The 27362-nt window shown below is 45.8% G+C and overlaps 2 protein-coding genes and 1 long non-coding RNA gene across 3 annotated transcripts in view; 2 read left to right on the top strand and 1 right to left on the bottom strand.

Moving 5' to 3' along the window:
- The window catches only part of LOC135813162 (neurocan core protein-like), a 39270-nt gene extending 37580 nt beyond the window's left edge, over positions 1-1690 (top strand). The window contains exon 10 of the mRNA XM_065326380.1: positions 1518-1690. Coding sequence (XP_065182452.1) covers positions 1518-1690 — 173 coding nt within the window. The remainder of the gene's footprint in view (positions 1-1517) is intronic.
- Positions 1691-2698: 1008 nt separating this feature from the next.
- LOC135812803 (uncharacterized) lies at positions 2699-8917 on the top strand. Its single transcript, XR_010552984.1, has 4 exons — positions 2699-2759; positions 6263-6417; positions 7764-7916; positions 8753-8917. It is a non-coding gene; the product is annotated as an uncharacterized LOC135812803 (long non-coding RNA).
- Positions 8918-10181: 1264 nt separating this feature from the next.
- LOC135812337 (intraflagellar transport protein 74 homolog) lies at positions 10182-27067 on the bottom strand. The gene is made up of 11 exons (XM_065325716.1): positions 26608-27067; positions 25397-26020; positions 24481-24608; positions 23891-24011; positions 20393-20482; positions 18124-18267; positions 16671-16871; positions 15113-15247; positions 14170-14275; positions 13458-13612; positions 10182-10992 (listed from the first exon to the last, which is right to left on the bottom strand). Exons 2-11 carry the CDS (start codon positions 25946-25948, stop codon positions 10849-10851), a joined length of 1776 nt encoding a protein of 591 aa, XP_065181788.1. The 5' UTR covers positions 25949-26020; positions 26608-27067; the 3' UTR covers positions 10182-10848.
- Between the last annotated feature and the right edge of the window lie 295 nt (positions 27068-27362).

The raw sequence follows: 27362 nt of genomic DNA, 5'->3' as shown, positions 1-27362 counted from the left end.
AAATTATTGTATGTTAGGAAAAGTTGCTCCCCATGCCAGAGCCCCCCCCCCCTCCCCCCCCCCCCCTTCCCCCCCCCCCCCCCCTTCCCCCCCCCCCCCCCCCCCGACTGAACGAGATAGTAGTGGAGACTTTGGCGACGATTGCCAAAGCGCTAGCTCTGGCGTGGGGAACGTCTTTACTATGACATCATTGCCGAAATCACTACCACTATCTCATTGTATATTAAGAAACGACAAGGCGCGTGCGGCGGTGCCCTTCAAGGGGGGTTCCAGGGGGCCTTCCTCGGGAAAATTTTCAAAAAATGAAGCAAAATCCTGCATTTTGAGCGAAAAAAGGGGGTTCCGGGCACCCAGGAACCCATACGGGACACGCGCCTGAGGACCAATGAACTACAACATACGATACATCGTCCACTTACACCACCAATTACTTACCAATCAGCTTGTCCGATAAAATTACACAAAAGTGACCGACAGTACTGTTGGTCAGTTTTGTGCAAAGTTATCGCATGAGCTGATTATCAGCTGATTGTCAGCTGATTGTCAGCTGATTGTCAGCTGATTGTCAGCTGATTGTCAGCTGATTGTCAGCTGATTGTCAGCTGATTGTCAGCTAGATTGTCAGCTGATTGTCAGCTGATTGTCAGCTGATTGTCAAGTAATTGGTGCTGTTAGTGGACATTATAGCATATAACTTGTAGTTCCTTAAAATGGAAGATGCACTGCCACCTGCTTACCGCCTTTCTAATTCACCCGCTGAATTTCGATCATCCATCAAGACTTTATTAGGGTAGCCTGTACGAACGCGATGACGCCTGTTGGGAATTCCCCAGTAAAATAAGAATACGAACTTAGAAGAAAATAAGAATAAAAAATTAATGAAAAAGAAGAAATCAAATGGAAACTAGTTATGAAGCAACTATCCACGATATTGACGAGATAATAAACGGTCGGTACGTGCGATAACAGGGCACAAAACTGACAGGCTACTGAGACATTCAGCGACCTAAGACCTAGCTCTAACACATCTCCAGTGCGCAAACCAACAGCCTTCCAACTTGGAAGGTTGTAGTTCCTTGGTCATTTTTTACTATAAATTAATCATTGGCTCTCCATCCGAGTCTATCATAGAATATTCTTCATAGAAAAGGTAACTTTATACTGTGATCGCTTCACCAAAGAAAACCTTGGATGATACATTCTCCTTCGTTTATGCATTCTCTTTGGGCAACTTAGTCATAAATATACAACTCCATGCTGGCAATCCTGAGTGCCTCTAGAATGAGGTTTTGGGCTAATCTTCAGGATAGAGATTGGCTTGTAACACCTCAAGGATGGCATTCATACATATGACCTCACACAACCAATGTATGCATAATATAATTATTATATTCATGTTGATGTCTGTTCGCCAACCACGATTGGTGTGTGCATGCCATGCCACTGATTGGGCTGTGGTATAGTCTTGTTGTATTGGGGACAAACAAATTTTCACCATTCTCCTTTTCCTTTCACAGCGGTAATGTGTCATGTGACACAACCTAAGTTTGGCAATGCAAGCAAACTATTTGTCCACTATCCTGACAGTGTACAGTACACATGTGATACTGGATACTGGCTGGATGGACCGACAACAGCAAACTGTACATCGGATGGAACATTGACTACAACACCTAAGTGCAAGGGTTAGTCATTCCATTCTTGCTTGGATGGGGATGGAGGGGAGGGATGTGTGTGTGGGGGGGGGGGGGAGGGGATACTACCACTGGTTCTTTGTAAATTCAGTCTAAATTAGAATTACCAAATGGTGCTCAAAATCAAAGGACCTAAAGGTTTGTGCGTGGCATGGAGGACATAAAGGTTTGTGAATGGCATAGAGGGTCTGTGAATGGCATGGAGGACTTTATGGCTATACATTGTTTCTACACGACAAGTTGGTTTGAGGACCGTACCCCTGCACCGGCCGACAGGGAGGATTCTAACAGACCATTGAGCCTGGCATGCCCTGTGATGCTAACACTAGCCAGGTCATATCTTCCCTGGCAGAGAGAGAGGCTGACAATCTTAGCCAGTATGAGCTGCAATGTCACAGCAGAATTGGGGAGGTGAGCTCTTGCTCTCTATTTGTGCACCATACATTTTCTGCCTGCACTGTACGATACCGCAAACACATAATTGTACAAATCTGCTTTTAAAAAGTACCTCCAGTCGGAGTTTAACTAATAAGAGACCCTGAAAGAGACAGAAAAGAATATTAAAATTACGGTACATTGGACTCCGATGACGCCCCTGGCGGACATTGATTGATGGTCGCCTTGACGACAATAAAAGCTTAGTTCTTAAAGAACGTGTGACACTGAACATTAGGAAACACATCTCTTGCGAATCTGTCTGATAGTAAGTAGCACAATAGCAGAATATCCAAGTGAAAACCACCAGGGAACTAGGAGATGTTAAACGATTGCCAAAGTCGATACGAATATTTCATCTTAGGTCCTTGTCGACTGTTTTCGTATCTCCATTTTACTATTTCTGTCTCTGTCTCTGTGTTTACTTCTCTCTGATTGTCCATGTATATATTTCCCTTCCAGTTACATCATGTGATGTCATACCACCTGTTCATGGAAGTGCTAGCAGTCTATCTATCCAGTATCTTGACAGAGTAGTGTACACATGTAATACTGGATACTCGCTGGATGGACCCACAACAGCAAACTGTACATCGGATGGAACGTTGACTGCAACACCACAGTGCAAGAGTCAGTCATGCCGATCCTGTCTGCTTTGTGTGGTGATGGTGGCTTTTCTTTCTCAGAGTCTACTGTAGCGCTAAGAGATGACTAATGGGAGTACTGATACTCCAAAATGTGTTTTTGGGATTTATGCACAAATAGAGGCTGCATCCTTCCGATCCTATCCGATTTATTCAATGGCCACACTCGTTCAATTAGAGTCTTTGTTCAACAACAGCCAACAGGACAAGAAAGAAGAACTTGTCCGCTACAACCAGTCAGCAAGGACTGCAACAGTAGTCTCATATGGCTCTGAAAGTTCTCATGTACTCGGCAGCTACTTTCTCCGGAAACAAAAACTTTGTGACTTTTTACATGACTTTTCACAGAGTTACTGTGCTCAACAGAAGTGTTCTTTTGGAAGAGAAACACTTCAACACATTCAATCGACATATCTACAATATCTACAGGATCAATTAGTGGGAATAGAGTCTCAGTTTGGATCGCCAGCGCTCGACTCATCACTGCTCAAACCGTTCCAAGTGGCAGGTCGATCGACGCGATGTCGTATGTCGCGGAGAAGCTTCTCCGCATCCCTGATCGTCTCCGCTGTTACCTGAATGCCTTCTCTAACATCTCTGCGGAGACCAAGGTGGCGCTGCAGCGCTGGTACTCAATACCGCCTTAGCTCTCGATCGAGGATGCCCCGGAACAACAAACACAGGCAAAGCCGAACATTTCAAATTTCGTCCGAGGTATATCATAGTGGTACCAGCACTCCCAGACTGCCCCGATTATTATCTCGCCTGTTCTCCTTTGCGACCAAGGACACAATTGTCGAGGCTGCTGGAAAAGGCGAGATCATCCACGTTGAGTTCTGGTCTCTGGAGTGGCGGAACGACGCTTCTATTTTGATCTTGTTCATCTTGCTCTGCTGCGCGAAGTGACGATTGTCACATCTCTGCGTTTTGGAGTTTTGACATCTTGCCGACCTGTTTGCATGGCGACAAGCGTTTCGGGGATGGCAAAGATTTCAAAACGCTAACTACTATTGCTATTCATTGTCCACTCTTCTTGCTCCTGGGTGCCATTGTCCTGCTTTGTCAAGTTCTGAACTAAAAAATAGCAGCGACGAGCAGTGAGCACAGTGCTTTTCTTCGCATTGCGTCAGGTGAACGAAAATGAAAAAAACATGTTCACGTTGCTTTGATTACAGCATCGACACCCTTGCTCTGCGACGACTGTCGGCTCTCCAGAATATGAACAATGCTTTCCTACGATTCAGAAATGTCATGTCAGTGTTTCAGGTTGACAGAACCAAAGAGAAAGAGCGAAATATCAGCAGCGAAAAGTAGTGAGAAAAGTCACGAAGTTTTTGTTTCCGGAGGAAGTAGTTCACTTGAGTTTCACATGCGTGCCACTCTCCCACCAATATTTTCAAAATTTCGCACAGGTTGGTATGAGCCCACGTACTTCGTGTGTATGCTCGGTTACAACATACATTCTTCAGGTGACGGAGGGCCTTCGGCTGTGCCCCAAAGAGAACTTTTTTTGATTATTGATTTTCCAACTGCAATGCTTACAGTTAACTAATTGCGAATAAGGACACTCGGTGGGGGCATCAGAGCTTATTCGCGAAGTGTCTTTATACCCGAAGTCTTATTAGAATGTATACAGGTCAGGGGCGTCGGACACGGTACGGTCACTACGGTATTGATCGTACCACTTTTTCCCCAGGTACCCCGTGAATTAAACAAAATTAAATTAATACACTGATCTGGGATCTAAATTTCCAAATATTTCGGTTCAGCCACCCCTCCCCATGCGTAAATTGTACTTCAGATGGCTGACCGTACCACACTAAAATACCTTCCGACGCCCCTGCAGGTAGAATGGACTTTGCTTTGGGCATGAAAATTCTGTCGTTATTCGCGCATTGTCGTTATATCCGCAGTTGTTATTAGCCAAGTTGACTGTACCTGAAAAACTCTAGTGCACAACTGCTATGTCGTGATTCACCAATTCAACTACGAGAAGTCAATGCACATTTGATACTCGCTTGCACTAGCTGCCCTGTACACAAGTTAGTTTGTACTCGCACGGCATCATGCAGTTAAGTGTTGAGCCAAGCTAGCCAGCATCGGGCGTGCCTCATATCCACGCTTGAACCACATTGTACATGCACGTTGAGCGTGCCCTCTTTTCAGCATCACAGGTATAGTGCCTGCGCATGCATCATCATGATACCGTCTCAATGCAGGTGTCTCGGTTTTTTCCCTCGTGTATTCCGTTTGCTCACCCGTCATTTTCTCGCAACGTGATCCCAACCCTGGAGGTTGTTCGGCGAACTCCTTCTCCCCTGCTCAGGCGAAAACAGCGGTGAGTATTTAGAGTGATGGCTAAGCGCCAGAGAAATACGCAGGCAGTTTCACCTGACTCATCACAGATAGTCAGAACTACAATCGGAGTCACATCAACGAGGAAATTACTTATCAAAACTTTCAGCTCCGATTCACAAATAAAAGAATCGTCAGTTCACCCAAGACTGAAACTGAAGACCATAACCTTGTCCTTACCTGTGGTACGGTTGCTGGTGAGGAAATACCACGTTTTTATCACTAGTCAAACTGCGACAATTTCGATGAAGGGATGGGGGGGGGGTACTATAGTCCTCTCAATTAAATGAATACAATATTTCTATCTCATGCTTCAGCATGCATCGTACACAAGTACTGATGAAGTAGACACCACCAGACAAATTAGGACATGCTAAGAGATTGCCAAAGTTGCTAGCACTGTTTATTGTTCCTTGTCGACTGTTTTGTTATCTCCATGGTACTATTTCTGTCTCTGTGTTGACGTCCCTCTGATTGTCCATGTATGTATTTCCCTTCCAGTTACATCATGTGATGTCATACCACCTGTTCATGGCAGTGCTAGCAGTCTATCTATCTACTATCCTGACAGTGTAGTGTACACATGTAATACTGGATACTCGCTGGATGGACCCACAACAGCAAACTGTACATCGGATGGAACTTTGACTGCAACACCACAGTGCAAGAGTAAGTCATGCTGATCATGTCTGGTTTGTTTAAGATGTGGTGATGGTGGCAGATAGAGTCTTCTGTATCGCTGTGAGTTGCATTAGAGGAGAACTGTTCTCCAAGAAGTGTTTTTTTGGACTTTTGGGACAATTTGAAGCAGTATCCATCTAATCTGATTCAATTTTTCAATAACTGTACTCGTGCGATTAGAGCCCTCTCTTGAGTAGTGCCCCTCTCCTCCTGGCGTTGTTTTGCTAATGTGTTTTTGCCATTGCCTGATGACAGTAGTAATACGTGAAACTCAGAGTTGCGACACAGCTTCCAATCTCTCTTGTGTAACGTGTTTTTGTCCATTTCTGTCCATGCACTGGTGGTGTCGGGACCAAAATTGCAGTTCTTTTTGCCGTTGCGCACACACATTGAAGCAATCTACAGAAGAGCGGCATTAAAAATATGTCAGCTGTTTTCATTCCTGTTGTTTAGATCTGGACTTTGAATGTGAAGGGCAGAGGTTCAAAGTCGCTGTCAATCTCACCCGTACTAGCTTTCGCAAGGCTCAGAGATTCTGCAGGCAAAATGAGATGAAGTTGCTAAGAACTCGCTTGCACGAGAAATTCACCCAGTGTTCCTCGTACATGGTAAGAAACTGAGACTGATTAAGAAACTGAGACTGATTAAGAAACTGAGACTGCATGATTACGTTGAATGCCATCTACTTATAGGAAACCAGTATTTTTAGCGGTAGTAAAAAAAGTGTAGTAAAAAAAGTGTAGTAAAAAATGAGTACGAATGTACTTGTGATCCAAACCTGTGTAAGCAAAAAGAAACTTTTACCGCACTTACACAATTCCAGTTATTTTCCACTCCCCACATTTACCCATACATTGCCACATTATGAAGTGCTATCTTTGCTGTCCCATTCTCCCGTGTATATTTGTCACTTACTGTAAAAGCCATATTATATAACAAAGTGCTAACTCTAACGAGTTAACGAGGTGAAATCTGTATAAAATATAAATCGTTATACAGAAATTGACACATGTACTATTGAGCGTTGAGACTGAGTGAAAATCGTTACCTTTGGTACACGTAAACTAGTCAATTTTGGAAAATCGTTATATAGAACGGTATCTTTCCCCTGACGAACAGAACGGTATCTTTCCCCTGACGAGCAGAACGCGACACTTGCAATTCTGGAAGTAAACTATTGTAGTACAAACTAGATTCAGTGTTATGTTGTGTTAAGTGATTTCTGTATCCTCATACTGCAAATCCTAATACATTTTTCCCCGATTATAAGTCGTAACCTTAATTTCAGGTTGTGAGACATATTGTTTTGATATACAGTCAACTTGGCTAATAACGACCACGGATATAGTGACCATTCGCTAATAACGACCGTGGATATAGTGACAATTCGCTAATAACGACCACGGATATACTGACAATTCGCTAATAACCACCACGGATATAGTGACAATTCGCTAATAACGACCACGGATATAGTGACAATTCGCGAATAACGACTGAATTTCCATGCCCAGAGCAAAGTCCATTCTACCTGAACACATATAAAGAGACTTCGGGTACAAGGACATTTCGAGCCGGAATAGGGACACTTTTATGATGCCTCGCCAAGTGTCGTTATACGCAACGTTGACTGTAATTATTCACTTCAGCAGTGAGTCATGCCTGATTGTGCCCATGAATTTTAGTGTAAAAAGGTGCTTGGAATTATATTCAGCAACATACGGTAGCTAGGTGTATAACAAAGTTTGGGAGTTTGACAAAATGTCCTGTTCGATCCAAAAGTCTGCGTAATGTCAAATTACACCAACTTGGCCTGTCGATCTTGACGGACTGCACAACTCAGTTCGTAAGGAAAATGAGATACGGTCAGTAATATTTGCGTAGAGGGTTTTTCTTAGTGTGATCTGGAGGCTGTACACTAAAGTGATAATTTGTTTATGGTCGTTTGTTGCAGGATGTACTGGGGCGTGCAGCTGTTGACACCGTCTGGATGAGAACAGTTAGGACACGTTCAAGGTCGACCCCTTCGATCATGTATGACATCATCAGTAGAGAGCTGATGAGCGTGCCAGATGCCACAGCAACGTTTGCCTTCATATGTACTCGCGTAAGTTGTGCGATCATTATCATCCCAGACCATCACAGAACAACCAGGGGGCAAGCACAGCTGATTTTGTCACTACTCTGAGTTTCATGCTTACGCAATCATCAGGCAACAAGCCTTGCTTGTCCTTGTTGTTCTGTGTATTACGCTCTGCCTCCGTGGCAGTGTTTAGCACTGTCAGCACATTGGGGTACATCCTCCGGTCATCAAAGATGATAATAGCTAGGTTTAATGGCAACTAAATAGAGCGGTTGTCAGTTGACAACCCCCCCCCCCCCCCCTTTATTTACAATGCAGTTGCGTGATGTCCACCACTTTCTGAAAGAACACATTTGCTGGGTTGATAACGGCACACCAAAAAGTTGAAGAGTTCAAGTTATTTGGATGTGGACCCTAACATAGCATTTGAATGAAAAAGACCAGACAAGATGACCGGACAAGATGACCAGACAAGATGACCGGACAAGATGACCGGACAAGATGACCGGACAAGAATGATGACCGGGCAAGATGACCGGACAAGATGACCGGACAAGATGACAGGATGTCGATAGCAAGCGGCTAGCAGAACCTTGTTGTAACCGCCCCTTTTCATTTTTGCACTGCGTTGCCTTGGATAGTTGCCGTGGTTGGTTACCACCCTTCATTTCACATTCAATTGTCATTGGCAATCGTTTGATGAGCCAGGAAATGCTGAATAAATACAATACAAATACAAAACAACGCAGGCTGTAAATTGTGAAGTTAGATGTTCTCGTTTGTTAGTACATTGTTGTTACAAGATTGACAGTACTTCAATTAAGAGATGTTTGCTTTGCTTTATTCTTATTGTTTCATAGAGAGTATAACTGGTCTGACTGCAATCCCCTACGGACGTTGGAGGAGGAAATAAGCTTGATGGAGGGAGTACAACACGTATACCGGGTCAAGGTGCTGATGCAAGTGTCGCCAAGCCTGACAACCGTCTAAAATCCGGTACCCCAGTGTCGGCATGTGCATCGACCGTTTTCCCGATGAGTGTTGCACAAAACCCTTCTCGAATCTTTTTTTTCTCTCTTTTTTACGATTTCTGTTGTGGTCTTCCTTTGTTATTGTGCATTGTTTCTATCGGTTTACACCGATTGAATAAAGTGTCTTCGTTACCATTCAGGTTGCCCTCTTGAGTTATTGAGTCCACGTGTAAGAAGTACTGAAGTAGGAAGTAGTGACTTCAGCGGTATTCGTATCTGTAAACGCAAAGAAGTAGCCACATGCCTGGTGTCTGTATACATTCATACCTTGGTTATCCGGAACCCGAAGTTACGGGCACTTCGGTCTCTGGGCACCCTTTGAGCGAGTTTCAGTGGAAATGTGACGTCACTATTATTTTCTGGCCTCTCTCCATTAGAATTATAATTCGGAGTTACGAACATTTCGAAGTTACGGGCAGTGCCCGGTTCTGGACTGCCCGGATAAACGAGGTATGAGCGTAATTATGAAGTTGCGTATTTCCCCGTTCAACACACGTTCCTTGCCCGAGTTCACATGCCACAATGACATGCTTATGAGCGAATAGTTCTTGAGCACAAATTTCATAATCTATTCAAACACAACTGGTGAGGGCAGTTTCCCTGAAACACTGTCACTGTGTAGGGAACAAGGTCAGCGGCGTCGGAACCTATGCGACAGGTCCGGCTAAAGCCACACCAAATATTTTCATCTTGTGCCTTTTGAAGAAATGAAATAATTATGGAATATTTTTGGGCCCAATTTCCCTAAACTTTTCACGAGGGGAGGGGGGACCCCGACACCCACCTACTCATGCGGCTGCACCAATGACAAATACCTTCCAACACCCCTGAAGGTGTGGTGCTTTCTTAACGGTTTGCAGAGTCCGAGGTGCGATGATCTCGGGGTTGTTTTGCTGCGGTTGGCAGTCTAAATCCAGTCAAGTGAGCGTCAGGAAGTACACTGCTGGCAACTGAAATCCGACCCCCTCAGCGGTGGGTTCACATTCTTTGCGATGTGAGCGCACCGCTCGGGGGGGGGGGGGGGGTCGGATTTCAGTTGCCAGCATTGTATGTGTTCCACGTAGGAGCATCCTACTCTTGAAAAACAATTTCCATGAGGTTTTTCAAAATCCCAAGGTCCTGTCCGGAGTCATAGGTGCTCGAGGTGAACTGGTTTGCACCAAACACTACACTTTCCGCCCTATGACCACCATCGCCAAACACGCCAAAAGTCTCTTCTTCAGAAGGGCTCGCTCGGCGAAGTATGCGGAGCAAGAAATCAGAAGATAGTAATTCTTTAGTGAAAACGGCCTAGTTAAAACAGGGTAATCAGTTATCAGTATGACATCAGTATGACATCAGTATGACATAATAAACTGAATGAGTGTGTACTTCAACAGTAACTAGTACACTCTACAAGTACTTTTTAGAATATTTTCAAATTCACAGCGACATACTGAGGATGAAAACTGGTAAAAGTAAGAGGCTTGTTCTGGGAAACAAGAGTGGGGAGATCAATGACCACAGACACACCATGGGGAGATCAATGACCACAGACACACCCCACACAACAACAGTGGGGAGATCAATGACCACAGACACACCACACACTGAATTCTGGAGTCTGCTGGGTTGCCCAAGTTGGACATAAAACAATATCTGATTAATCGCATGTTCCACCAGTTGGCCTGGTGGACAGTGTGAAGCAAATTAGCTGCACACGCACACACCCACTCACGCACACACGCGGGTGCACACATGCCTGAAGTTACGACCGCCTTCACAACCACCTTAGGATAGAGCAATCAAACATGGTTTTATAACTCGGATATGGCAGGAGACAAGAAAGAAACGCTCACAACATTAGGCAACTACGATACTAGCGTGGTGCTTTGCAACATTGACTGAAATGCTTAGTCTGTTTCCAAGAAGGGATTTTGAGCAACTCAATAGTCTCTCATAATCCTGGAAGCACTGATCTGGCTTTGTATGGCTGATGTGATGTCGGCGTTATGCTCATCCAGCATGTTCCTTACACCGACTTGCAACGGCTCAAAGTTTGTCTCACTCGTACGCGCTTTGATGAATTCCTGGGATCAGAACAAAACAGAAACACATGCACACACGTGCACACGCAAACACACACACACACACACACACACACACACACACACACATACACACACACACATAAACACATGCATGCATAAATACATAAATGCGCATGCATACGCATACACACAAACACGCAAAAATCACCGAACACAAACGAACACAATTCATAAATGCATACACACACGCATAAACATACACATGCACGCACGCACGAATGCACAAACAAATCCACCTACAGGAAGGCAATGGAAAACCCGTTTAAAAGTGTTCCCTAGTCTGACACCCAACAGCAGAGCAAACATTGACAGTGATGTTCACAGAATCCATTGACAGGGATGTTCACAGAAACCATTGACAGGGATGTTCACAGCAACCATTGACAGGGATTTTCACAGCAACCATTGGCAGGGATGCTCACAGAAACCATTGACAGGGATGCTCACAGCAACCATTGGCAGGGATGTTCCAGGGGCGTACGCCGCTCGCCTCCAGGAGTGGTTCCCATGCCAACTGATGAACCACCATTGCACACAATTGAAGTGCTGTTTTTCGTACCCCACAGAGTTTCTGCATATTCTCCTCAGACTGGGTGAAATTGCCATCCACAAGCTGCTGGACGATGTCATTGCTAGGCATTTATGATTTTAAAAGACTGAACTTTTCCCCGTTTTATGGATGTTTTGTTCAGCATGACGATTGCATGCAGTCTTGAAAGCTGCCTAAGTTTCGAATCATCTGGAGCAAACATCACACAGGGCAAGCAGAAGCCACCATTGCATGCCTGTCAAAAGACTATCCAGGGTAACTCCTCCAACAAGGATAGTTGAAAGTGGCGCTGTTTGCCATCCATCTGGACACGCACAGGAAATGAAATCCTTCGCCTGCGGTGGCGCACAATGATTGTCGATGACGGAAATCTTTTCCGTGTCCAGCAAATTTCGGGGGACTGGATTCCACTGTGGACGTCGACTTTCAGAATATCCCTTCCAACACACTCCCCATGTCATTGAAGTAAGTTTTGGATGATCCAGCAGCTTCCAACAACGGTCGCTCTACAGCTTCGCCGACGATTTCTTCCTCAGCGCTGCTCGTTGCATGCATACTTCACTTGCACGTCAGGTGCGTCTGCATTCTCATCTATCGCTTGACCTTCGCCACTAGCACTGGCTACACACTTTGCCTGCATCTCAAAATAGCTCTGAATAGAGCGCCGGCCCTCTGGATGTCGACGCTTCATTTTTCTTTTCCACAAAGCGAAAGCATCGTCAAAACACGACCAACTTTGTCAAAACAAACTCCAAAAGAAAATTTGACTCTGAGATCGAAGAATCCGGCGATGTAACTAGACTAGAGACTTTGTTGAACCCATGATGGGTTCAGGCATGGCCCAGTTCAGTAGATCTACGCTGTGTCCCACTCCCAGCACCACTTTCACACCTGGGCTAGTCACCATCCTCGGACCGGCAGGCGAACTCCAGACATGCACTTGCACTGTGAGTCTGTGAGTGCATTACTAGCGCTGGGACTGGATCAAAAAATTCTCTCTAGTACCCATATCAAATTTGTTTTACTGGTTCCCGGGCATCCCGGGAACCGCCCTATGTACGCCCCTGGCCGGATGTTCACAGCAACCATTGGCAGGGATGCTCACAGCAACCATTGGCAGGGATGTTCACAGAAACCATTGACAGAGATGCTCACAGCAAACACAGTGGGTTATAATTGGCAATCGCTACACATACTGTGTCATACAAAGCATGTCTTCAAACCTTGCAGACCATACACCGTTCTCGTGACCAGGTCCAACTTGAAAAATCACAAGATTCTTGGGGACTCAGGGGCTTGGCTCGCACATCTGTGTTGTTGTGACCGTGTACTACCGGCAACCTCATGGTCGCCTTTTTCGCCTATTTGGAGTACTTTGCAGTTCTTATGAGGGTCATTTGCTGGTGTGGTGAGCGGGCTACACTGACTATACATGGGGCTACACTGACTATACATGGGGCTACTGACGATATATGGGACTACACTGACTATACATGGGGCTACACTGACTACATATGGGGCTACACTGACTATACATGGGGCTACACTGACTATACATGGGGCTACACTGACTATACATGGGGCAACACTGACTATACATGGGGCTACACTGACTACATATGGGGCTACACTGACTATACATGGGGCTACACTGACTATACATGGGGCTACACTGACTATACATGGGACTACGCTGACTATACATGGGGCTACACTGACTACATATGGGGCTACACTGACTATACATGGGGCTACACTGACTATACATGGGACTACGCTGACTATACATGGGGCTACGCTGACTATACATGGGGCTACGCTGACTATACATGGGGCTACGCTGACTATACATGGTGCTATGCGCCTGCAAGAATATTCAATTCGGATATCGTACCTCCATCGTGTAGATATTGGACTCTTTCTGCTGCCAGACTCTCTCCCAGCTGCGAATCTGTTTGTTCGTGTCGTTTTGCTCCAGTTTGAGACGGAACTGATCCACATCCTTACTCAGCTTATCAATCTGCACACGGTGTTGATGTACGGCTTGGTCTTAGGAAACAACACAGATATGCAGATACACACAGAAACACAAACCCACACACGCATGCACGCACACACATGCACGCACACATGCACGAAAGCACAACAGACAACATACTCATAAGCAATGCGTTTCTTCTTCCGACAGAGTAATCCGTAATCTTGCTGTCCGTATGAATACACTTGCTGTACATATGAGTACACTTTATGCACATACGCATAGCAACCAGCCAATCACACTTCACAGAATACTGTAAGAGTTGAAAGTATAACAGGGCACAAAATCTAACGTTGTAACCGGAAAGAATCCATCGTGAACTCGAGAAACGTTACATGTACACTACCTGTACTTCGAAGTATGTTATTCTTGTTCTCCTCAATACTAGAGACTTTGAAGACAGGTGTATAATGGCAGGGTCGTTAAACTATGTGCCTGCTAAGTGAGACTTTTTGCAGATCGTTAACTTTAGACTCGTCGAACTTTCAACTCTTACAGTAGTCTGACATTTGAGTAATGGAGGCTAGTGGGTTTCCATCTTCGGCATGTGTATGTGCTGGTCACTTACCGAGATGGTTCTTTTCCTGAGTGAGCGTTCCACCTCTCTTCTTGGCACCTTCTCTTAATCCTGCTATGTCCTCAATAAGCTCCAGTTCCGAAGTCATCTGCGATATCTGAAGATTCACCCAGCATCCAGAAAATCACAATGTGGCAGAATTACATGCCATCATCAATGGCAACATCAAAAAAGAGGAAGATGCAAAATGTGAAGGAGGGTACAGTGCCAATATGTGAAATTCGTACAGTGGAACATGGCTTGTATGTCACCTAAGCTATGTCGCTCAGGTTTGCAAATGGGTAGTGTGAATACCCATGTACCCATCCACACGGTTTAGTCAACGTGCCCATCCATGCAGTATAATATCCATGTACCCATGTCTACCCAGTATGTCCATGTGCCCATGTGTATTGTGTGTGCATATTCATAATCAAGTGAACAAACATCATGTGCAGTTGCAAAGTAATAGACATGACCCTAATGCCCTTGTTCTCTTATTGCACATAGCCATATTCAAGACCATCATAGGTCACGTGTAATTCAAACAACAACTCGTCTGAATGTGCGTGCCCTGGAGGTTTAGCGCTGAGTACAGCTCATCCGAAACCACTGCAGACGAAGAGAGTTTTAGAACCTTCTCTCTGCCCATAGTGTATTCTATTGCAGTCGGTAAGCTTCAGTGTCCACATCATCACGCAAGTCAACAAATATTCGGCACATACCTATTTTCGGCCTGGGAATTTTTGACCTAGAATTTGTTTGCGGCCCAAATTTTGTTTTGCACGGTTCAGAGTGACGGTGTATACAGACAGGAGCACAACAGCAGTACAACACTACAGGCGGAAAATTGAACGGGGTCGAAATGTGTGTGTAAGCCCTGGAAGGCCAACATTTGAACACGCCAAAAATTCATAAATGTATAGTACTTGTGACCTTGACTGACAAACCTTACCTTTGTGTCCAATGACATTCTCTCTTTCTGCAGCTTTGCTTCGGTAGCGCTGAAGCGGGCAATGTTAGACTTGAGATTTTCGTGCTGCGTCTCCAAGTCCTCAGCCGTGGCCCCGGATTTCATCAAAGCATCCACCTACACCAGTACATATCAGTAGATAGATGTACATGTAACAACACACACACACACACACACACACACACACACACACACACACACACACACACACACACACACACACGTGCAACACACACACACACACACACACGTGCAACACACACACACACACACACATGTGCAACATGTAGAAACACATGAGAAAACACACATGCACAGCACACACACACATGCACAGCACACACACACACACACACACACACACACACACATGCACAGCACACACACACACACACACATGCACAGCACACACACACACACACACACACACACACACACACACACACACACACACACACGCACACACACACACACACACACACACACACATGCAGAGCACACACACACACATGCACAGCACACATGTGCAACACCCAAGTAGAAACACATGAGCAAACACCATGAAACATTCCATACGACTGAACACTGTGCCGCAGACAGTAAACTACTTTTTTAAGACATATCCCAAAGAAACAGAGACATATACAGCATATACAGAACGTTTTTTTTATGGAGCCATAGTTGCTAGAAGGCTTCAAAATGCATACGGACTTTGGAATCCATTTGCATCCAGTAGAAGTATTTCTAAGGATGCATACGCACTTAGGGGATTTCCCATCACAGTAGGGTGACACATGCACTGCTAGTGACTGGACTAGACCTACTCAGTTAGGGACCAACTCCTGTCACAGTATACATCCACTGATAGGACCTACCCAGTTAGGGACCAACTCCTGTCACAGTATACATCCACTGATAGAGCCTACCCGGTCAGGGACCAACTCCTGTCACAGTATACATTGACTGATAGGGCCTACGCGGTCAGGGACCAACTCCTGTCACAGTATACATCCACTGATAGAGCCTACCCGATCAGAGACCAACTCCGGATACAGTATCGTCTTCTATAGATCAGACCCAGCACAAAGTGGTCAAAGACCGAAATCCTATTCACTGTAGCCATGTTTTCCTCGTGCCAGGCTACGGCCAGGCTACGCGTTCCCAATTAACTGTGGGTCGTAGCACGGCTGGAAAAAATCCTTCCGCTTCCAAGCAGGACTTGAACCTTGTACCCTCTGGTTCTCAATCATGGTCTTAGACCATCCCAGAGTGCCTGCCTGATGTGCCTCCCATCGCTTAGAGGAGCTGCATCTCCGCCTTGATCCTAGAGGGTGGTGGCGTTCCTACGGATGCGGAAAACTCGGCTTCCAGCCGGGTCTCACGCGAACCGTGAATTATAGTATTTCTATCGGTATAGTCTTAGCATGCGCATTGTGCTTTTTACACAATACATGTTTGTGTGTTGATTGTGGAACAAGAAAATCATGGCTGATTACATAAACGCACACGCATGCACGCGTGCACACACTATGCAGCTCACCTTGAAAGACAGATCATCCTGCAGTCCCTTCAAGTCTTCCTCTGTTGCCGGGGCGACAATAGAGCCAATCAGGCGTGACGACGTGTCCAGTTTTACACTGATGTTGGCGTCGAGTTCTTCTCCTCTCTCTTTCTCTCCATCATACTTACCTGGATATGCACTCAGGTAACTAGCTATCTTGGCTTGTTGAGCTTGAACTTTCTAAACAGATGTACAACATTAACACACATACACTCACTAAACCAGACTGCATAAGAGAAAGGAGCAAAATGTCATGAGTTATAGGTCTAACAGTCCGCACGGCAACAAGATAATACACAGTCAGATAGTGCAGCAAAAAAGTGTCGTCATTTATGCTGTGTTCGTCTTTCCTCTTCTAAATGAACACTTTCAGCTCGCCAAACTTGTACATGTGTAGTATTTGTACAGGCTCTATAGGGAGTACTGGCCCAGGCTCTATAGGGAGTACCGGCCCAGGCGTGTATAGGGAGTACCAGTCCAGGTGTGTATAGGGAGTACCAGCCCAGGCTCTATAGGGAGTACCAGCCGAGGTGTTTTGGTAGTACCGGCCCAGGTGTGTATAGGGAGTACCAGTCCAGGCGTGTAGGGAGTACCAGCCCAGGTGTGTATAGGGAGTACCAGTCCAGGTGTGTATAGGGAGTACCAGTCCAGGCGTGTATAGGGAGTACCAGTCCAGGCGTGTATAGGGAGTACCAGTCCAGGCGTGTATAGGGAGTACCAGCCCAGGCGTGTATAGAATGGTGTTTTTCTCTCTATGTGGGAGGTCGCGCTTATCCTGCCGACATGAATCTCACTTCACTGACTCACGACTGCCATCCAGAGCACACGAGAAGTTCAAACCTTCCACTCGGCAAACCTGCAAGAAAGCACCACCACCTGCTCAGTACACAGTGTTTCGGGGAATTCCCCCCCCCCCCCCCCCGTAGGGAGCTACACTGGTATAGTACTGAAGGAGAGGCAAAGTGCTATACGTAGTATTAGAAAAGAGCCCAACAAGTAGAGTAAAACCTGTGACTAACGACCATCCCTGGGGGGACAGGGAAAGCGGTCTTTAGTGGCAAGTGGTCCTTAGATAGAGGTTTGCACCGCACAACCATATATTATGGAATGTGAGACCGTCCGTGCCTGACAAAGTGGTCTGTGATACCAGGCTGGTCGCTTTAGTTACAGGTTTTACTGTAGTACCAGGCTGGTCGCTAGTCACGGTGGTCTTTAGTTACAGGTTTTACTGTAGTACCAGGCTGGTCGCTAGTCACGGTGGTCTTTAGTTACAGGTTTTACTGTAGTACCAGGCTGGTCGCTAGTCACGGTGGTCTTTATTTATTTTATTTATTTATTTATTTCTGCACCTCGTGGCATGTCAAGACAGCCTTTAGTTACAGGTTCTACTGTACAATGACTGGAGCAGCTGTGGACTGTTGCTAATTCTAACCTTGTATTGCGCCAGCTTGGCATCCAGCTCTTCGTCAAACTGACTATCAATCTCCTGCAATTCCTCCTGCAGGACAAATGTCTTCTCCTCCAGTTCGGACACGAGTTTCTCCATTCCTGCGAGTTCTCGGTTATCTGTGCGTACCTGCAATCAAGCATAACCACCAACATCAACAACAACAGCACAACAAAAATTTCACCACCATCACAACCACCACAGGGGCGTACCGCACACATCTGTCTGTGGTGTTGTGACCAAGTACCAGAGTACATCTGTAGTGACCATGTACCAGAGCACATAATTATGTGGTGTGGTGACCATGTACCCGACCATATCTGTGGTGTGGTGACCATGTACCACCGGCAAATCTCACAGTCGCCATTCTGCATACTTTGACTCTACAGTAGGTATGATGGACATGACTGGAGTGGTGACCGACTACGCTGACTATACATGAGCAATGTGCTTGCATAAACGCTGACACCATCACTACCACCAACAAGAACAACCCCACCACCAACCCCACCATCAACAGCAGCACCAGCACCACCAACGCAATCGCCACCACTAACCCTGCCAACATCTCCATCAACAACCCCACAACCAACACCACCAACACCAACAACACCACCTTCGATACCACCCCACCACCAACACTGACAGCATCATTGTTTTAACGTTACATGTGCGTGTGCATGGTGTGTCAGGTATGACTCAGTTTCTATTTGATTTGTGGATATGGTGAATCTTAGGCACCAGTAGGTTGTCTAACAAAGATATACATATGTAAACAGTCGTCGAGGAGACAGTAAGCGTAAAATGGCAATGAAAACTTTTTGGAAACACGAAAATGTTTTCGAAATTAGTACATTAACTTTATCTTTTACATATTTTTTATGAGTGCACAATTTGCTTTCTTCATTGCCATTTTAAAGATATACTTCCTCCGTTAACAAAAACTTCGTGATGGAATTTTGAGGGGCTGATTTGGGCACAAACTGCCGTGAAATGAGTCACAATCACTTTCTTGGCCTTCCCTGGCATGCCATGACAGAGGTACGATGCAAGGAAAGCGACCTTTTACAACAAGCCGAGCGGAATCGATGGTTGCGCTGTGGAAACATAGGTGATGACAGTCATGGCGAGCGAAACTGAAATGCCACTTCTCCGAGGGGATATTGCGATGCTTGGCCTCTCTACCACTTTGGCACTGAGTACGTTGGAAAGTGATAGAGAGCGATAAAACGGAGCAGCGAGCCCACACAATGAGCGAGTGAACAAGGTGCTGCTCCGATCGCACGGCTCAATGAAAACAATTCTGAACTGAAGTAACACGTTAGTTCCTGTTCAACCTGCGCAAAGTCCAGATTCGAATGCTGATGACCATGCATTCTTTCGGAAGTCTGCAGTCAGATGCGCGTCTTGTGGCTAAAGAAAGTCGACTGGACTTGCTAGCCGCTGCCGTTCAGTGCTGGTATCCATTAGAGAAATTGGAATCAGTTTAGCTGTGCCTTTACTCCTCGTTTCGCGGAGTTCTGGAGAGCGAAGATGAAACCAGGGAGTTGTAAAATAATTTTCACGACTCCCTGGTGGAAACGAGTAATCGCCATCGCGGCGGATCACGCAGCTTGAAAGCAAACTTACTTGAACGGTGGCGACATCAAGCGGAGTGTGATCAAAGCAGCCGAGGCAAGGCTGAAACGAGCTGCACAAACGACTCGACAGAGATGACGACTCGCGTACAGCAGATGACGACTCGCGTGCAGCAGATGACGACTGCGACGCAGGTCAAAAATGAATCGAGCGAAAGCAACGCAAACTGAACTCTCTGCTCATTCTGCCAACATTTCTCTTGTAAAAGCGCTGTGCATAGGCTGAATCACCGTCGTCCAGTAATTTGCAGGCGATACCAACTGTTCTTGACCTGTTCTAAGCGTTTTCATATCCATCAAAATCCATCACGAAGTTTTTGTTAACGGAGGAAGTACATTTATATACAGTGAAGCCTCGTTGAGAAGAACACTGATAAGACAAACTTTCGCTTAAGAAGAACTAGAATTCCAAGCGCTATTGGATTCATCACTTTGTATTCACTGGGTAAGATATACGGATAAGAAGAACTCCCGTTATTGCGGACAAATACCGTCGGTCCCTTGGTGTTCGTCCTAAAGAGGTTCGACTGAACATATAATATTATTTGATTTGTCCAGAACAAGAGGTATTTTTAGATTTCAACATCATTTTAGTAGAGAATGTTCGCTGGCTGTACCTGTTCCAATAGGCGCACTCTCTCTTCATCCGGTGATTCTTTGACGGATTGTTCAAGCTCTTGTGTTGCCGCTCTTTTGGCTGTCTCCGCCTGGCACAACGCATGTTTACATAGTCATACACACAGGGAAACAAACACACACACATACAAACACACACACACACACACATACATACATACATACACACACACACACACACATACACACACATACATACACACAGGGAAAAAAACAACACACACACACACACACACACACACACACACTATATATATATATATGTTGGACTCAGTAGAGCGTCCAGCCCCTATATGATGTCCAACCCCTATATAGAGTCCATTGGTCCAAAATCCACTGTACAGAGTCCAAACTTGGAATCAACTGTGAGCTCAAAGTTTCGATGGACTGTATAGAGTCCAGCCAATTGGCTTCACCCCTATATAGAGTCCATTGGTCCAAAACCAACTGTACGGAGTCCAAACTTTGAAATCAACTATAAAGAGTCTTTATGTGGACGACACCCCCTGTATAAAGTCCAGCCAATTACGCATCCCCTGTCGAGTTCGAAAATAGACATAGGATCTGCTGTAAGCAGTGAATATTAACCAGAAAACGGCCTCTCCCTTTAATCCTATACATCATTCACTTCTCAAGATATAAAAAATATGTATTGAGGCGCCACTGCAGCCACTTCATTACATGAAAAACCCTACAAACACCATCCTCAAATCAAGTGGTCTCTTCGCAGACGCTGCAAATTACAATATCTCAATCATGTAGTGTTGCCAAATTATTGTGCACGCACACACACACATGCACACACCCACACAACGCCAAGAAAATACCTAGAAAAAACCAAGAATCGAAAGAGAATAATGGAGAGCCCAGGATTAATTATTTGTTTTCAAATTATTGTGCGCGCGCGCACACACACACACACACACAAACTTATACAACGCCAAGAAAACACCAAGAAAAGAGTAGAGACACAATACACACGCAACTCCAACAGCCATGCAAACGTCCACCCATTTACATGTAAAGTCAAGATGGATAACAAATAATTATACGAAATGAATGCACACGGGGACGGGTACACGCACGTTTACATACACGTAGTAGTGTAAGAGAGTAACATAGTGCAGTGGTCAGCATAATACTAGCACATGCTGAGAGTGCAATAGCAAGCTTCACCATTGCTCATGGCCATGCAAATTTTCAGCAGCACTCAGTTCCGCAAGCTTCTGAAGATCAGCACACCTGCAACAAATAGATAGCACAAGGATATGCTTATTACCGTAATGACGCATTGGAGCACACAACTACCAAGTTCTCAACGAATGTGATGCTCAATGAAAATCAACCCACTCAAAGACCTGTGAACAGGTGACGGTGGGGACAATAATCTATTAGTAATATGAGGAATAAGATCGTTTGTGCACACTCAAGACGCACGGACACACCAACATACATGTAGTGTACACAGTGTTTCACTTCACTGCGACTAAATTCAAATGAGATGATTTGAACAATCTGTACAGCGTTGCTTTCAGTCACGGTCTTCCCCAAGATGGAAATGCAATGATTTGTTGTCACGAGACAGTTTCACTGACACAATGTCATGTTCGTGACATCAAAACGGTTACTTCAGGGAATACGAGTATTAGCTTGAGAAGCTTTTTCTTGTCATTGGCATACAAGCAATCCTCCTAGTCCTACTACTACTACTAGTACACTGGCTCTGCGTTTGTGGATCCCATTGTATTTGACATCATACTACAGGAAGAGTGTCGTGGAGTTCACATAATTATCACAGGGATAAAAATACATTTCTCATGAAATAAAATAATAATTGATGATAGCTAGACGATCATAATACGATTGATGCAAAGTCCTTGCAGTCCTTGAGGACTATTACGAAGTGGTTGATTACTTTTAGGGCATTCATTCAAGCAACATCAAACAAACGCGATACGCTCCTTGAAAATGGAAAAAAAATTCAAGCATAACGACAGAACAGCAGACCAATCGAAACGAGTAAAAGCTTCCTTACCTCAGTCATCGTCCTGCCATGTAGTTGGACAGCCTTTTGACACGGTGGTACAGGCAGCTCTTGTCCAGTCAAACAGGGGTATCCTTGTGGCGTCGAACGAAAGAGAGTGTCAGTGTATCTGACTCGTCAGATTGCAACTGTGCTGAACTTTTCTCTTTCTCCGCTTTCTGCTTTCATCCCTCGCTCTGATGAAACCGTTCAAACGTCTTACTGGCAGCAATGGCCAGCCAAACAGGGGATCCTTGTGGCGTCGAACGAAAGAGAGCGTCAGTGTACCTGACTCGTCAGATTTGAACTGTGCTGAACTTTTCTCGTTCTGCAATTTCTGCTTTCATCCCGCGCACTGATGAAACGTCTTCAGAGAACCACAAGACGCTTTCCAGATTTGATTTTGAACGTCTCCTTATCCTCCTTGGTTACCTCGAGACAGATTACTGTCAGCAACTGCACAGCAGAATTGGCAGCCATGGCTGAAGTGGAGAAAGGAATGCGCTGCCACGAGGCAAGCAAAACTGAAAATGTGTTTGTTCTCTTTCGGGCACAACACACAGGACGGCGCGACTGGATAAACTGGACTCCTGGACTGTGAATAGGGGACTTGTAGAAAAAGTGTACTCCTTATAGGGGATTGCGCGGCAGGATGAAGCTGATCAAAACTGAGTGGACTCCTGGACTCTGTATAGTGGATTTTGGACCAATGGACTCTATATAGGGTGCTGGACATCATATAGTGCATGGACTCTATACTGAGTCCTACATATATATATAACTCCCTGCATTTCCCTGCTATAAATCGCTGCCCGTTTCTCTGCTACAACTCTCTGGTACATGCTGCTACAACTCTCCGCTTCTTTCTGCTGTGACAACTTGCTCAAAATTCCTGCTCCTCATCCTTACTCCTCACTGCTACAGATTCATGCTACCCCTGCTGCTCCATGCTACAACTCCCTGCTACAAGCTGTTAAAGACACCGTGCTCTTCATCCTTGCTTCACACTGCTACTGGAAAAGTACTGTTTCATCTTTTGTTCCTTCACTATTAACACAGTCCTACTGGCAAACAGGTGGAGAACAAAAAGAAACGAGGAAAAGGACAAAACATAGGGGATGTAGGGACGACGTGCCGATGTGCTGGGAGCAACCCAACCGAAAAGAGGTCTCAGAGTCAGCGTTGCAACTAGGCATCAAAAATGGGGGGGGGGTGCACAACAACAACTGCACAACAAACTGAAGCTAGAGAATACCACAAAAAAAATAGCTTGGTGCGAAATAATAATAATAATAAGAATATAATGACGCCCAAAAGTGCTTAATACGAAACTAGGAACCTGCTATAACTCCCTACAACACCTTGCTTTTCACTGCTTCAGCTTGAAGCTGTGACTGTGACTCCCAGCCGCTCCTCTCCCCCCCCCCCCCCCCCTGATTCCTGGTTCATACCTTACCTCGATAATTTGCTGGTGTAACTTGGCTGCCCTTCTCTTCTGTGGGTACTGATCCAGCTCTTCATTGAGAACTGCAATGGCAGTATGTAGGTCATCGACTTCACGTTGTTGCTGTTCAAGCCTACACCAGGGGACAATATCAACAACCAGTCAAGCCTAGAGCAAGGATATCACCGACAGCCAGTCAGGTGGAGCTCGGTAATTGAAAGTGTATGCTCGATGTGAACGGATGTGGCCACATATTGAGGGCGGGGTACAGACCAACGGTACGAGTGCCTCCCATTATAACTTGCTTTGTGAGAGTTCAGAATAAGAATTCTATCTTGCTCGGTGAGAGAGTTCAGAATACGGATTACAGTGAAAGCTGTCTAAAACAACTGCTCAAGGGACCGGAAAAGTGTGGTCTCTGTAGCCAGGTAGTCTCCTTATCCAGTGCAATTTGACTGGACATCGCATCCCTTGTTCCTGGTTGTAGTGGGCTTCTGGGTCAGGTGAGCGCCTTATCCCAGTGGTCGCCTTGACAGGTTTCATTGTCTATCTTTCTCTGTAAGGATGTTAAGAATAAGGGAATAGCAAGCAGAATAACTCACAGTTCCATCTGTTTCTTGTTGGTTCTCTGCAAGCTTTGATACGTGTCTCTCATTTCTTCACTCATAGAGCTGACAATGTTGTGTGCCGTTGTTTTCTCCACTTCTATCTCGTGTTCGAGTTCCGATATCTGTAGCAGCGCAAAGGGAAACACACACGCACGCACGCACGCACGCACGCACCCACACACACACACACACACACACACAGACACACACACAACATGGCCGGACTTCACCCAACACACATGCACGGACATTGCGGCATCCGTATGCACAGACATGACGACACCCATATGCAAACACATCCGTGTCCGCACATGCACATTGATCTTCTGATACGATATCCCGGGATGTGATGGGATGCCTCCGGTGTTCTACTTGAGTTCAACATGGCTTAGCTGCCAACAAAAATTATACCGGCGGGGATACTCTGGATTCCCCCTGTGTTTGCTTTAGACATCCAAGAAAATGTTAACAACCTCCCAACTATCCAGCCACGTCAACCAGCATGAGTCATGGAGAACAGACTATGATCATGTTTCATTACAGTTAGATCTCGCTTAACCGCACACATCCGTTTTCCACAAAAAATATCCGGATAGGCGAGGGAGCCGGATAATCCAACACACCTACTGTATGTACGCAGGGCATATGCTGCAAATCGGTAACCAGCGATTTCTTCCGGATGGCGAGTGATCCGTATAAAAGAGACCGGATAAGCCAGGTTTGAGTGTATAATCATTTTGACAATTAGCATACATGCAGAATGTGTCCCTGGAGATGACCTCCTGGTTGAATTTGTGAAAGTATTTGAAGTTTTTTGGAAAGAATTTGAGAGGTTTTCTTGTTATTTTTGTGTAGCCAAGGACTCGGTGAGGCTGTGTGCGTTGAAAGTTCAAATCTTGCAAAAATTTACCTGTTGCTCTTTGCGCGACTTCTCAAAGAACAAAGACTCCAGCTCCATAGCCTCCCGGTCATTGTTGGCCTTGAGCATGGACGTCTGTCGACCGATATCGCTCATATCGGAGGTTGTGTTGAGCACCTCCACGATCAGGTTAAAGTCAGTGAGTGCGCCCTGTTCCTCTCTCAGCTCGATGGCGATCTGCTCTGCTTGCTTTGTAGCTGCCATGTATGTCGACTGGTCGGTGTTGTGGGCGTCAACATCGGCTTGCATTTTCCTAGTCTCCTGGCGTAGTTCAGTGATCTTGTTGCGTAGCATACCGAGGTAGTATGACTTGTCGTACACTCCTCTCTCCGGTCCTCTCACCCCAGTCTTCATACCAGCGACGCCGTGCTGTGTAATCGGCCGCTCGGAAACGTGCAGCTGCGACGCAATGGCGTTGGCTATCTGCCCCGCCTCGCCACCGCCTGCCCGTGTACCAGGTCCTGCCCGGGAACCCATGCCCAGTCGACCCCGACCAGCTGTACCCGGGGGCTTACGACTCCCGGTCGGAGGACGATAACTCATGATGATTGAGTGTTACACAGCGGAGCACAAACCTCTTGTGAAGTGAAACGGAGTACCTACTTGATATGAAGCCTGCAGTAAGACAGGACAGAAAGAAAATTGCACTAAGGAAATGTAATGCCCCCCCCCCCCCCACACAGACACGTGCACACACACACACGTGCACACACACACGTGCACACTCACGTGCACACACACACGCGTGCACCCACACGCGTGCACCCACACACGTGCACCCACACGTGCACACATGCATGTACACTGCTACTTTCACTACTAGCAGCATTACCCCCTACATAGGCAAGTGTCACCCCTTTCAAAAGGGACCAGAAAACGGGAGTTTGATCACAAGCAGTACCACTAATGTCTGGATAAGCGTGCACACACACACATACACGCACACATAGACACACATACACACGCACATACACCCTCCGATATGGTGCAGTGGTATGTGCAGTCGATTTCGAATCGAGAGGTTGCGGGTTCAATTTCCAACGATTATGGGCACACACGTCTTTCTTCTCTTTCTCATTCTTGTAGCTCTGCTTTCATTCACCCTCACCCTCACCCTCGCCCTCACCCTCACCCTCACACAAACACACACAACCACTTACATGCTAGAACACTAACCGTGATATAAAATAAAGTGATCGTACCTTGTTCAACCTCCCGCCGTCAGTTCAGTGGTCGAACACCTCTGCACGCACAAACTGCACCGAACACCAGTGGAAACTCTGGTGCTACTATTGTATTGTGCGGGGAGTGTGTAGTCCTCTGCTAACACCAAATTTCTAATTCTTTCTTTCCAGACACAGTAGGTACCATGTGATACCACTGTTCAAATGTGCGAACCTAGCCACTGAAGCACATATTTCTAAACTACAGCTGTTAAGCACACCGGCATTACGACGGGAAGAAGCCGCCGCCACAGAGCTCAGCAATGCTACACACGCTGAGAATGGGAGCAGATAGAACTGAGCGCTGGGAAAGCGACCAAACTCACGAACGAGCTGCAATCTGAGGAGAATCGAAAATGATTCAAATGAACGCTTGCACGTACGTACTACACAGGTGCTAGGTCCCAATGCCAGCAATGGCAATGCCAGGCCGGCAATGATTGATTGAACGACAGAAAAAATTGAGCGACAGGCTAGGCCTAGGCCAAGGCGGTAAAAAAATACGTCTGATCGTAATCATTCTTGACATTCATCCGTGAGTCCTACGAACATTATTTTTCAGGTTCCTATTGCCATGCCAGAGCTAGTAATACTAATACTAATAGTAGTATGAGCTGCTGGTCGACCGGTCTGCGCTCGAGTCTAAACTGTAGTCTAGTAGTGTAGAGCCCTGCATGCAGTGCGCGTCTTGTTAGCGCGCCAGCCTAGCAAGACGACTGTAGTCATGACAGTGA

Source organism: Sycon ciliatum, chromosome 3 (genome assembly GCF_964019385.1).
Source record: "Sycon ciliatum chromosome 3, ocSycCili1.1, whole genome shotgun sequence".
Classification (NCBI taxonomy): Eukaryota; Metazoa; Porifera; class Calcarea; order Leucosolenida; family Sycettidae; genus Sycon; species Sycon ciliatum.
The sequence above is the reverse complement of the archived record's forward strand: the minus strand, read 5'-3'. Positions and strand labels throughout refer to the sequence as shown.